General features: G+C 45.7%; 1 protein-coding gene across 1 annotated transcript in view; it reads right to left on the bottom strand.

The window, feature by feature from the left end:
* The window catches only part of LOC124620005, a gene marked incomplete at its 3' end in the record, with an annotated part of 693,373 nt that overhangs the window by 253,106 nt on the left and 425,694 nt on the right, over positions 1-14,573 (bottom strand). The window contains exon 5 of the mRNA XM_047146669.1: positions 4,832-4,965. Within this exon, the coding sequence (XP_047002625.1) occupies positions 4,832-4,965 (134 nt within the window). The remainder of the gene's footprint in view (positions 1-4,831; positions 4,966-14,573) is intronic.

The following is a 14,573-nucleotide window of genomic DNA, read 5'->3' on the forward strand; positions in this document are numbered from 1 at the left end:
CATACACAAACAGCACTTGACCGGCGTTGCCTGGTGAAACGTTGTTGTGATGCTTCGTGTAAGGACTCCAACTTTGATAAAGGTCGGATTGTAGACTATCGCGATTGCGGTTTATCGTATCGCAATATTGCTGCTCGACTTGGTCGAGATCCAATGCCTGTTAGCAGATTATGGAATCGGTGAGTTCAGGCGCATAATACGGAACGCCGTGCTGGATCCCAACGGCCTCGTATCACTAGTAGTCGAGATGACAGGTATCTTATCCGCATGGCTATAACGGATCGTGCAGCCAGGTCTCGATCCATGAGTCAACAGATGGGGACGTTTGCAAGATAACAACCATCTGCACCAACAGTTCGACGACGTTTGCAGCAGCATGGGCTATCAGCTCGGAGATCATGGCTGCGGTTACCCTTGACGCTGCATCACAGACAGGAGTGCCTGCGATGGTGTACTCAACAACGAACCTGGGTGCATGAATGGCAAAACGTAATTTTTTCGGATGAATCCAGGTTCTGTTTACAGCGTCATGATGGTCGCATCCGTGTATGGCGACATCGCGGAGAACGCACATTGGAAGCGTGTATTCGTCGTCGCCATACTGGCGTATCACCCGGCGTGATGGTTTGGGGTGCATATTGGTTACACGTCTCGGTCGTCTTTTGTTCGCATTGACGGCGCTTTGAACAGTGGACGTTACATTTCAGATGTGTTACGACCCCTGGCTCTACTCTTCATTCGATCCCTGCGAAACCCTACATTTCAGCAGGATAATGCACGACCGCATGTTGCATGTCCTGTACGGGCCTTTCTGGATTCAGAAAATGTTGGACCGTTGCCCTGGCCAGCACATTCTCCAGATACCTCACCAACTGAAAACGTCTGGTCAATGGTGGCCGAGCAACTGGCTCGTCACAGTACGCCAGTCACTACTCTTGATGAACTGTGGTATCGTGTTGAAGCTGCATGGGCAGCTTTACCTGTACACGCAATCCAAGCTCTGTTTGACTCAATGCCCAGGCGTATCAAGGCCGTTATTACGGGTAGAAGTGGTTGTTCTGGCTTATGATTTCTGAGGATCTATGCACCCAAATTGCGTAAAAATGTAATCACATGTCAGTTCTAGTATAATATATTTGTCCAGTGAATATCCGTTTATCATCTGCATTTCTTCGTGGTGTAGCAGTTTTAAGGGCCAGTAGTGTATTTTTGTCCGCCGAGTTGACCTGCCGGGCATGTTTATGTCACTCGCACGCCGCGGCGGCATCTTCACTTCCTTGATGGTGGGGATCTACGATGCCGGGAGCCTATAGCCATTCTCTCTACTCAAATTATATGCATTCTTGAAAATTTCAACTGCTTCTCGGATCTTTCTTCTATAAAAGTTTCTTTCCTTGGTCAGCATGGTGTTCCACTACTGGTCCATTTTACAGTTTGTTTTAGCCGCATGTGCCGTTCGTGTTCCTTAATGTTTTCTATAAATGATCTTCCCGTTTCGCCTATATACACTTTGCCGCAGCCACTTAGACACCTGCACTGCCGGCCGCGGTGGCGCTTCAGTCCAGGGCCGCGAGACTGCTACGGTCGCAGGTTCGAATCCTGCCTCGGGCATGGATGTGTGTCATGTTCTTAGGTTAGTTAGGTTTAAGTAGTTCTCAGTTCTAGGGGACTGATGACCTCAGATGTTAAGTCCCATAGTGCTCCGAGCCATTTGAACTATTTGGACACCTGCACTGTGGAGGGAATCAAGTGCATTCATTTTCCGTCGGAAAATATCTTTTATTTCGTTTTTATTAAAGAAAGATTTTGGATACCCTTTTTCTTTGTTCTGCTTATGTGCTCCGTGACCCCAGGAAAGAACGGTAACCTGATGGAGTGAGAAGACGGCTTCTCGTCATTCTTATTAGCGTGATTAATATTTCGCTTAAAAGCCCTGTCGCTTCAAAAACCATCATAGCAATTTTCCTTTTATGTCCTCTTTAAAAACTTCAACTCAAAATTGTCGTCATCGCTGATACGGAAGCCACGTGAAGACAGTGTGTTGAGCACTGCTTGCTTCTAGACCGGGTGGTGGTGCGAAGTGGCATATGCATACCTGTTTGTGTTAGTCGGCTTTTTATACACTCTGTGACCTATAGTGTTATCAGATCTTCTGTAGACCAACACATCTAGGATAGGGAGACCAACCCCACTCTCAACCTCCAAGGCAAATTTGATTTTGGGGTGAATTCCATTTAAGAAATTTACCAACGAATAAAACATTTATAGAAGAAAGGTCCGAGAAGCTGTTGAAATTTCCAAGAATGCATGTAATTTCAATAGAGAGGACGGCAATAGGCTTCCAGCCGGTCGGGGTGGCCGAGCGGTTCTAGCCGCTACGGTCGCAGGTTCGAATCCTGCCTTGGGCATGGATGTGTGTCATGTCCTTAGGTTAGTTAGGTTTAAGTAGTTATAAGTTCTAGGGGACTGATGACCTTAGAAGTTAAGTCCCATAGTGCTCAGAGCCATTTGAACCAATAGGCTTCCGGCACCGTGGCTCCCCGCCATCAAGGAAGTGAACACGCGGCCGAGGCGTGCGAGCGACATAAACAAACGCGCTGCAAGTCAACTCGGCGGACGAAAACATTCCATCTCTCCAGCCTTGTCCGTTTCTAATATAGCCAATGATGACGGCCAAGCAACAGCAGTGGTAGCAATTTCAACCTATAACCCTTCTCCAGCGTAAGTGTGGAATAGTGCCTTTCTGTCCAATGACGATGGGCCACCAGTAGTATCCGCAAGAGATTGGCCAATAACCCCGCTTCTTCTGCTTAAGTGCAGGTATACTAGCCTATGACGATGGCCCACCAATGATCGCCACAAGAATTTTAACCAGTACTCAGACCTCTCCAGCACTAACGCGGGAAAACTGCCCTTTATAAGAGAGCGCGGCACTAGTCTCTGACAATAGAGGACACCCGAAGATCCTGAAGAAATTTCCAGCAGAGGGGTCCAAACGTCGATTATTTTAGAGGAAATACGACGCTGCCTAACAACCCAGAAGATTTTAACTTTAGTAACAGTGATCATGTTGCATTTTGTGCCTGTCAGTAAGGAACAAGCTCTGTAGAGTTCGTCTTAGTATTAGCAACAAAGAACAGTATATTTTCTGTGTGTAAAGTAGGTAAAGTATTGTGAGAACGAGATGCAAACAGAGTGGTCGGTACTGGCAGCGAAAGATAGAACTGGAAAACCGTAAATTTTTGGAAACGACTAACATACAGTGTGTTGGGGAGTAATCGTTGTTGTGTAAAGATAAGTAATGCAATACGTTTTTTCCCTTCTCCAATTTCAGCTGAAAAAATGTGGAATTTGTTGTGGTTTATGGCTGAATATTCCCACTTCATTCCTAATCGACCCACGAAGTTATGATAGGCGGCAGCGATATACGTAGCCTTCAAAATAGCGTCTGTAACGGAGCTGTGTTCCAAGCAGAGAGATGTCACTGAGTGCCTTTTGGTCGTAAACGAGAGCATCGCAGATATTCAAAGGCACTGCAGAATGTCTACGGTGAGCTCGCTGTTAACAAAGGACGGTGAGTCGTTGGGCTAGGCGTCTGCCATTATCGCAACAAAGTCGTGCAAGACAGTCCGATTCCCCGCATGCCGACCGGCCAGGCACAGCAGTGACTCTTGCAATTTTGGAACGTGCGGGAACTCTCATTCGAGTTCAGCGACGGATCACAGTCAATCAGTTTGTTGGACCACTAGGACGTCTCTGTTGGTAGTGCTGCCAAATTGATCCAGTAGTTGGGGTATTCAAAGATATGCCCTACAGCGCGGATCTGTTTAGCCACTGAAGGATGCACTCTGCGTAACGTGAGTGATGGTGGGTTATTGATGCAGCGAAGCTTTGACTACGACGTCGGCTAGTAGAGTGACACGATGCGGGCAGGCAGGCCCTCCCTCTAAGGTGGCGTAATGGGATCACACTGAACGGATATTATGTTAAAAATAGCGTTATGTAGCCAAAAGTATGTGCAATAATGTGCTATGTTGGAATCGTGAACAAAACCTTTTTTTTTTTTTTTAGTGTGTTGCATTACTTACTAAACGTCCCTCGTAAAAAGCCACTGTAAGACGCCTCTTAGACTAATTGTTCTTAAATATTATCTTTAAGTGTTCGCATCCTTTCTCACTTCCTATAATGCCAACAAGTTTCCCTCTCTGTCCCAAAATCGCCTGTGCTAAGTATACTAGGAGACTTCCCCCCTCTCCTTTAAAGCTAACTTATCAGACTAAGCTACATTATCGCCAACGTCCTGACTGCACATCGCAAGCCAGACCTTCGCCTAAAGCTAATGATAGGACCTGGGCCCCGTTGAAATAGAACGACTGCATTTTGATAGTATCCTGTCAATGACCCAAAGTCTCTCTCTCACTTGCGTTACCTACGGCTGAGCCTATATGATATTCCATTTCGTATCCCACAGATTGTTAGATTCTGCTTATCGTAGGATTGGTTGATACCAGATGCGTCTCTCTGGTACTATAATCATACAGCAACGCCTTTGTGCGTTTTGTGAAATGCACAATTTTACATATTGAACACTGGGCTACTGTGAAACCGCATCGAAATTAGGCTGTATACCGGCGCCGTTCTTCAGTCGTACTTTTTTTTCTGTTAGTACTTCAGTATAGATCACTGCGTCGTATGCTAAAAGTTTGAGGGGGCAACTAGTGTTGTCTGCATTTACGAGTCTGCTTGATACAAGGAATGGCGCGGGTATTATGTAAGGTATTCGTGAGAGTGAAGCTCCTGCCGGCGGCAGCAGCCTGCGTGTCTGGCCTACCTTGCGGTCGTTGAGGAACCAGGTGAGGTTGACGGCCGGGCTGGAGGCGGGCGCCGAGCAGTTGGCGCGAAGCGTGTCGCCGACGGCGTAGCGCGGCTTCTCCACGAACATCCGAGGCTCTCCCTCCGGCTGGTCTGCAACACAAAACACAGTACGTTATCTCAGCACACTCACTCACGAGAGCCACACACACCATCTGGTTCCGTGCCAGCACACAACATCACAGCCAGAGTAAAAAGGGCCCGAGGCACTAGACACCAGTGATTCACAGTCCTTACACCAGTACCACAATCATCATAGACCCTGCAAAGTAGTTACCATCAGAGACAGACATGAAAAACACGGAGCTATGCAAGCATGCACTATGTATTCTGTAGGAATTATTGTAATAATCTGTTCGTAGTACACTAACGGAACGAAATCGCAACATCAAAAAAATAATTAATGGGTCTAGGTAAAATATGGAAGTGATTAACATTGTAAGATCACGAGTTAATGTAAGCGCGTGATAAGCCATTGAAAATGTGAAATGCTGATACATTAAGAACCGGTGTAAACACCAGCATGTTTAATGCAAACATGTAAGCGTGTATCTGTTGTGTTATACAGATTGGAACGTCCCCTTTGAAAAACTATGAATGACTGTGCCGGTAAACTTCTACGTTATTTGATAACGTATCTGACAGCTGAGAAAAACTGAACGTACTCAGACAGTTCTCTCTTTACTTATTGTAATCATCACTAAACTGACACACAATATTTTTTTAGCTCAACACAATCTGAATTTCAATAATCCCTACAAAAGAATGGCTCTGACTAACAATAACCTATACCTTTCATGAATCACTTACCTCACAAAAATCTTTGTTACTCGAACTATTGCTATACAGCAAGCGCCAATACTGCCAGCTACATAAAAGATTCTAACTACTGATAGGCATAGTTAGCAAATGAAATATTTTGATAGAGAACAAACAATGTATTTACCTTAATAGCGTTCAAAAGTCATTATATAATTATGCGACATCCAATTAAACAAATTTCCTTTTTCTGACGGACACACGTCCAGATCGTCCGCTCAAAACTCTGGCATGTCTCTCTCCACATCCACCACTGCTGGCGGCTCATCTCCAACTGCACAACGCTACGTGCTGTTCACATCCAACAGCCCAACAGTACACAAGCGAATATTCCAACAATGAGTCCAACCAGCCACAGAATGCACACAGCACAGTCAGTGATTTTCATACAGAGCGCTGCGTGGCGTTACCAACATAAAATTCTAAACAGCCTACTAACAAGATGCCGGATGTCAATTTGTGTGATGGAGTTGATAAATGTTCCACTTGGTCGTTCAGTACAGAGACGGTTAATGCTGGTTGGGGATGACGTTGGAGGCAATATGTCGACGCTCTGTAGAGCACGTTGTGTTACAACAGATTCATGCTGGCAAGCGTCTTCCTGTTTACCGGATTCGCTTACCAATTTGTTACCAGGGTGCGTGAGATAACCACGAGAGTGCTCCTGGTGTTATACGAAATCGGACCCCAGACCATAACTCCAGATGAAGCCCCAGCGTGTCTCGCATGCAAACAGGTTGGTTTCAGGTCCTCAACTGGCCTTATGACCATCACTGGAGCCGATGCAGAACCAGCGTTCACCAGAAAACACGACAGACCACCACGCAGCCTCCAGTAAGCTCTCAAAAAAAAAAGGACAAACACACACACATCCATGCCCGAGGGATTTCTCGAACCTGCGCCGGGACCAGCCGCACAGTCCCTGACTGCAGCGCCTAGACCGCTCGGCTAATCCCGCAGTAAGATCTCGCTTGACACCAAATGGAGGTGGTTCGGGGTCAGTGGAACGGATCCCACAGGGCGTCTGGCTCGGAGCTGTCCTTGAAGTAACCGATTTTTTACGGTTCGATGTGTCACTGTGGTGCCCACTGGTGATGAAATTGCTGCTGCAGGTGCAGCACGACAAGTCAGAGCCATATGTCAAACACGACGCTCTCGGTGGTGCCACATCGCTCTCTTGAGTCCGGTCTTCTTGAGACCATACATTCTCGTGATCGCCGCTGCCGGCATTCAGGGAGAGTGATTACATTCTGGCAAAGTCTTTCTGCAGTAATGCAGAAGGAGCGTCCAGCTCCACGTAGACGTATTACACGAATTCGTTGAAACTCACTGTGGTGTTGGTAATGGATGCTTTGTCTCCTCAAAGGCATTCGTGACTGACATCAACTCACCGCATCCCTTCTCAAATAAACTAATGCTCACGACAGTTACAACATGCTTCTAAAGCAAACCTAATTTATATGCTCATAGTAGCACTTCTAGCGCTACTTTTAGTACGTTGTGAGGTGTCACGGTGGAGAGGTGAGATGTTCACCTGATTTCATGTAACTCTGTATCTGAAAGGCAAATACATTCATCCCCTCCCTATTGAGCTGTCATGTAACGAACAATAATTAGCACTGGAAGAAATTATTTGGACCCAGTTCAAGAGTTGACGCCTTTGTCGTAGTTTATTTTGGTGATAATTTGATCAATAAATATACCACAAAAATCTATGCCACAGAACAGGATATTAAACTTCCTACCATAACTACAGGAATAATAATCATATTGGGTACCACTATGAGATTTATTATCTTAGTACACACAGCAAATTCAATACACAACTTAATAATTCTGTAATATTATAACCAAAAATAGGTAGCTGAGAAAGTACGGTCTCCTACTATCTGTTGTGAGCAGTATGAAATTTGAAATACACTAAAAGTCGACTACGTTGTGGAACAGCGATCGAGTAAGATTATTCATCTACACTCCTGGAAATGGAAAAAAGAACACATTGACACCGGTGTGTCAGACCCACCATACTTGCTCCGAGAGGGCTGTACAAGCAATGATCACACGCACAGCACAGCGGACACACCAGGAACCGCGGTGTTGGCCGTCGAATGGCGCTAGCTGCGCAGCATTTGTGCACCGCCGCCGTCAGTGTCAGCCAGTTTGCCGTGGCATACGGAGCTCCATCGCAGTCTTTAACACTGGTAGCATGCCGCGACAGCGTGGACGTGAACCGTATGTGCAGTTGACGGACTTTGAGCGAGGGCGTATAGTGGGCATGCGGGAGGCCGGGTGGACGTACCGCCGAATTGCTCAACACGTGGGGCGTGAGGTCTCCACAGTACATCGATGTTGTCGCCAGTGGTCGGCGGAAGGTGTACGTGCCCGTCGACCTGGGACCGGACCGCAGCGACGCACGGATGCACGCCAAGACCGTAGGATCCTACGCAGTGCCGTAGGGGACCGCACCGCCACTTCCCAGCAAATTAGGGACACTGTTGCTCCTAGGGTATCGGCGAGGACCATTCGCAACCGTCTCTATGAAGCTGGGCTACGGTCCCGCACACCGTTAGGCCGTCTTCCGCTCACGCCCCAACATCGTGCAGCCCGCCTCCAGTGGTGTCGCGACAGGCGTGAATGGAGGGACGAATGGAGACGTGTCGTCTTCAGCGATGAGAGTCGCTTCTGCCTTGGTGCCAATGATGGTCGTATGCGTGTTTGGCGCCGTGCAGGTGAGCGCCACAATCAGGACTGCATACGACCGAGGCACACAGGGCCAACACCCGGCATCATGGTGTGGGGAGCGATCTCCTACACTGGCCGTACACCACTGGTGATCGTCGAGGGGACACTGAATAGTGCACGGTACATCCAAACCGTCATCGAACCCATCGTTCTACCATTCCTAGACCGGCAAGGGAACTTGCTGTTCCAACAGGACAATGCACGTCCGCATGTATCCCGTGCCACCCAACGTGCTCTAGAAGGTGTAAGTCAACTACCCTGGCCAGCAAGATCTCCGGATCTGTCCCCCATTGAGCATGTTTGGGACTGGATGAAGCGTCGTCTCACGCGGTCTGCACGTCCAGCACGAACGCTGGTCCAACTGAGGCGCCAGGTGGAAATGGCATGGCAAGCCGTTCCACAAGACTACATCCAGCATCTCTACGATCGTCTCCATGGGAGAATAGCAGCCTGCATTGCTGCGAAAGGTGGATATACACTGTACTAGTGCCGACATTGTGCATGCTCTGTTGCCTGTGTCTATGTGCCTGTGGTTCTGTCAGTGTGATCATGTGATGTATCTGACCCCAGGAATGTGTCAATAAAGTTTCCCCTTCTTGGGACAATGAATTCACGGTGTTCCTATTTCAATTTCCCGGAGTGTATAATTTCACAAATGCAAAAATGCAAGGTGTGGCTACAGTTTGATGGTGAGCATATCTGAGAGCGTCAGCGGTGCTGCGAAAACTTTTGGAGTTGGGTCGGGGATAGACGAGACTGTTGTCAGCAAAGGGTTGCTCCATAGACTGCGAACAGCACCCCTTTGGCACGTCATAGTGGCACAGATCAAGTTCTGAGAATGCCCCCTCACAATGCACATGCCTGGCGCCGAGATGGCGACCAGTACGCCGTAATCAGCAGAAAACTATTTTGCGAGGTGTCAGCCAGTCGCACCAAACTTCTGCCGGGCCTCTGGTCTCTGATACAAAGGCGGGCCGCCGACCGTTCCCCAGGGGTCGCCTCTGTCGGCGCCCCGCTATTGTCACCGACCGGCCGCTTTCTGGGAACTCTCTGGCCCGACCACACGCGGCTCAAGCGCACTGCTCCTCGCAGAGAGACCACAGTCACTGATTCAGAACAAAAACACAGAAAGAAGGCCAGAGCTAACAGCCAATTTAATTAGAGAAAATGAATGTAGAGCTCCCAGTACCCGGTCACACGTTATTCCATAACCTAACTGGCCTGCTCCCACTGATGACCTTCCGAGTGAGAAAAATGAAAAAAAAAAAAGTAATAGGACAAGCCAATAAGGGCTTGGCATCTTTCGAAGTCTTCTTTCCACTTTCGTTTATGTCACACAACTCTTTGTCGCTGTTGTAATTTTTTTTTATTTCTATGTATATCGAGTGTGTTTATGACTACATAAATGATTTAACATAAAATCCGCGAAGATACTTAAGTGCTAAGATCCGTTATATAGATGACGAGGGATCTTGTTATACAGGGTTTATCAATCCTAGCATGTACGTCAATCTCCATTACAACACATTATAGCCTTCTAATTGTACCCACACTCTTCATCCCTACTGAACACGGACTTTTCTGAGCTGTGTCGGCTTTCTTGCAATGTTTTGATATCACTATTCTTATGATCTTTGTCTAACACGTTGCCGTTGGAGCACAGCGCCATCCAGTGTGGCGGCTCCGGGCGTGGCGGCCGGTTTGGTGGGCAGTATGAGCCGAGGAACGAAGCTGTAGCGAGCTTTCAGTGGATGCTCTTCACCGTGGTTTTCGCTGTTGGCGGGTGAAGCATATTGTGACCATGTTACCCCGTGTAAGTTATCGAGTATGGACAGGGTTTGTACTGTGATTTATCAGAAGGGCGCAAAGCTGTCGGGGCAGTGTCATTTTGGTCTATCTTTCATCTGTTTGTTGGATACGGATGTCCGTGTCTCCATGGAAATCTAAAGGCAATGTGACTGCAAGATCTGGTAGACATTTTAGACTGATTCCTTGGCTGATATTATAATACGTTTCATGTGTTAACTTCATGCATTCGTGATGCTTGAGAACTTTTCGCCAGTGTAAACTAATCTATTCCTGCAGAAAGCTTATTTTGAAACTTGGTGGTGTGCATTAGTACATGCATTACCTGTTCTTGTCTGCCTCCCCTTAATTCTTCTCATTTTTAAAGTAAATGATTGCTCATGTAATTTTCAATTGGAGGAGCAGTGAAATGTCTAATATTACCTTTTACCACTCATTATTAACTGTTTATGACCGAATGTGTGTATTTTACTATTTGATTGCCCAATTCATAATTTGCGTTCGTTGTTCTGCTTTCTTTGAAGTTAATGCTACAGTTTTCTGTTGTCTAATGAATTATATAGTGCGTCTGATCTATTTAAGTGCCTCAGAAAAAATTTTCTGTTCCAGGACACATTTGTTCTCTCCGAATCCTATGGACTAATGTGTGTACTGATGAGCTCTGATTATCGTTCCAGTGACTGTTTTAATAGTTCGCTACAAAGGAGAATTTTTCATGTTACTATCTTATTGCTGAAATTATTTCTTATAAATATTTGTAGCTAGTTTCTTACATCTTTTGGTTAACTTACTAAAAGTAGTTAAGTTTTCACGGTTTTTGGACATAAAGTTCATTTGTGCTCCAGGAAACTGCCATTAGTAATCTCTCGCACTTCACAGCTGGTACATTTTACCCAGGGTCGGGTCCCACTTACGCCCCATCGGCTTGCTTACCCGGCTCTTTGTCACTATAGTGGACTGCACGAAAAGTGCTACAAGATAATCTCGCTGTCTTACAGCACTGCCAGGTTTTTTACAGAAATAATTTCTAATGTTCTTAAAAATTTAAAAAAAATATTGAGCGACTCTATTTTTAGTCTATAATATGATGGAGTACTTTCCAAAAGAAAATTCTCACTCGCTGCTAGGGGAATAAATGAAAACTAACGTTCCAAGAAATTTTGGAGGAAAATAATTTTTTACTTCAACCTGTGGTAGTAACAGAATCACTAATGCAACTGGACTGAAAAAAGTATATGAACATCCTCAAAGTTTACAGATGCATATGCTGCGTCTTTTATTTCGTAAATATAAAAATATTCTGAGATAAAAAATAAACAGGTGTGAAATTGGGCCGACTGCGTAGCGAGAAATTTAGTCGCTGATGAATTTTCGTTCTGTAGGACTGCGAAGGAACTTCCATCGAGAACGTTGTCAAGAAAACTACAAAATCATTTTTTGGTAGCATTTCAGATGTCGTTATTGTATCGTATCACGTACAGAGGCCAATTACATCCGCGATATTGCGCATATTCTCTAGCCATCGGATACTATCCTCTGCCATACTAAAGTAATACAATTCTACGTTCTAACTTTTTGTAAATGTCGTCAAAATATCATAGGTTTGTATGTTTTCTCGGAGAATCAGAATAGGTGCTGGGACCGTTCTGACGTTGCTGCTCCGTTTATATATGCAGTCGATACAGAAGCACGACAACGTTTTGTCATTTTATGAACTGCATTACCCTTACCACGAAACAGCTAGTATATCCTTCTATGAAAAAAAAGGAGTTAGATTTCGAATGTACAAGTAAACCGAATGGAGTAAGGCTATATCCGAATGTAAAGACATCCGATAGAGGTTTTTAGGAAAACTGTTGTTAATTAATGCAGAATTGACAATCGTATTTTAATTGACAGTTACTGCCGAGAAAACTAATCGCCACCACTTCGTCTACTGTAAGGGAAAAACATTCGCAGCATGTCGTCTATAACTGAAATGAATAGACAGACATTTAAATCGCGTCAGCTTTTTAAATAGGTGGCACTTATCTAAACTGAAGGATCTTCAGGCTCCGTATCTTCAGATTCACTGTCGCTTGTTTCAGCCAGGTGTATCATCACAGATTCCACTATGGTGTCTCTTAAACCCTGGTCCAAGAAATCAGATTCTTGCAATGCTTCTGCGTGTTTTACGCACCTCTCCCAGTCCTGCTGAGTACCATTGTCAAGAGCTTCGTGTGTTAGCTTCTCGACATCAGCAAGTTTGAAAGTAGTATTTCTTTTCACTACTTCTCGCTTTACTTTGGCTCATATCAATTCAGTGGAACTATACTGCTGTCCCATTTCGTTTGCCCGTTGATCTGATTCGTAAGTCCTTTTGGCACCTACGATTTCTTCCTTAGATAGGAGTTCAGCCTTCGTTTTATCGACTGAAAATGAAACATTATTTCTCCTTAACTACATCATTATATCTGCCTTGCGCCAATTTGAAAGTGGCAGCATTTCTATCTGAATGGTATGGTAACTGGCCTTATCCATCACGATAATTGAACCTTCTTCCAGCGCAGACAACAGTCGAATAAGCCAAATCTTGAAAACTTCTCCATTCATTCCTGAATGATAGTCGGATTGGGAAGAACTTTTCCCACCACGAAAAACAAATTTGGCCTCTGGTATGAAGCCTGTGGTTAATAAACCAGCGTGGGCGATAATTAATCGGCTACCTCTACCAGTAGGCACTTTCAAACCGCCGTTTCCTTTGGAGTCGTGAGATTTATCCTTATTGGTGTGGTTCTGTGAAACCCAAGTTTCATCCTCGCACGCTACAGGCCCGATGTCTTCAACACTCAAGAAATGCATTGTACGCAAAAATTTCGCTCTTGATGCTGCAACATCTCTGTATTCCATTAAGAATTTCCGTCTTACACGTCTTGAATCGGAATCCAAGGGAGCGGATAAGACGAAGAACGGAGGTCCCTGAGTCCGAGTGATTAATTTTTTCACGGAGGTGAGCCTGTAATTTTTTAGCCGTAGGATACTATCCTCTGTTGTAATATCCAAGTACAGCTCTACGCACGAGCTCTTTGTTAACATCGTCAAAATTGGTTAATTTACGTTCACGTTAGTATCCCTTTCTTGGAGAATCGAAACACTCATTCAAGACTGGAGACTCTGCCAATAACACAGATTTGCTAATAAGGCCTACAGTTGATTTGGAGACACCACACGCTTTAGCAGTAAGTTTATGAACTTGTGCAAAATTTAAGTTATTCCTCGCTTCTTCATTGTCGACCAGATCAGTAAAAACCTTGAGTACATTCGATATGATAATTTTCTATTGTTTACGAATGTCTTTCCGCCCTTTACGCACACCGGCCGGAGGAGTACTAAAAGTAGGCCGTTGCTCCTGCATTGTTGTTCACCACCGAACGCACGTCAGGGCACCTTTATAAAGTCAGCAGTACACTGATCTCAGACGTGAACACTCGATACAGCACAGTAGCACTGAGCTTCCATCTGCTCTGACATACCGCACCGCTAACGGTACCTACATGGCAACAAAGCCGAGAGGCGGGTGAATTACAGCCCACAAAAATTGCATCGTTGTTTGGGCTTATGATCATGAATGGCTGAAGATGGTCTCCAAATAGCCGAATATCACGATTTGCAGGCGAAGATCGGTTAAGCTGGACCAGAGGACCTAGCCCATTACTCTGTAAACACGGCCCACACCGTTATGGAACCACCACCACCCTGCACAGCGTGTTATTGACATGGCTTCATGGGATCTGCACCATAATCGAGCCCTGCCATCAGCTTTGACAAACTGAAATCGGGACTCATCTGACCAGACGCCTAGGGTCCAACCGATGTTGTTACGAGCCCTTGAGAGGCGCTGCAGACGGTGTCATGCTGTTGGTAAAGGCACTCACATCGGTCGTCTGCTTCCACAGCCCTTTACTGGCAAATTTCGCCGCACTGTCCTAACGGACACTTTCGTCGTACGTCCCACGTTTATTTCTGCGGGTATTTCAGCAGTGTGCTTGTCTGTTAGCACCGACAACTGCGTGGAAACGCCGCTGCTCTCGGGCGTTAAGTGAAGGTCGTTGGCCACTTCGTTGTCCTTGGCGAGAGGTAATGCTTAAAATTGGGTACACTCGGCACGCTCTTGATGCTGTCGATCTGGAGATACTGAATTCCCAAAATGAATTTTCCATTCCAGGTCCAAAGCCTGTTAATTCCCGTAGTGCAGCTATGATAACGCCTTAAATCTTTTGACATGAGTCACCTGAGAACAAATGACAACTGCACTTTTGTACCCTGTGTACGCGATACTGCCGTGCTTATAGCCA

The sequence above is a fragment of the Schistocerca americana genome, chromosome 6, assembly GCF_021461395.2.
Source record: "Schistocerca americana isolate TAMUIC-IGC-003095 chromosome 6, iqSchAmer2.1, whole genome shotgun sequence".
Taxonomy (NCBI): domain Eukaryota; kingdom Metazoa; phylum Arthropoda; class Insecta; order Orthoptera; family Acrididae; genus Schistocerca; species Schistocerca americana.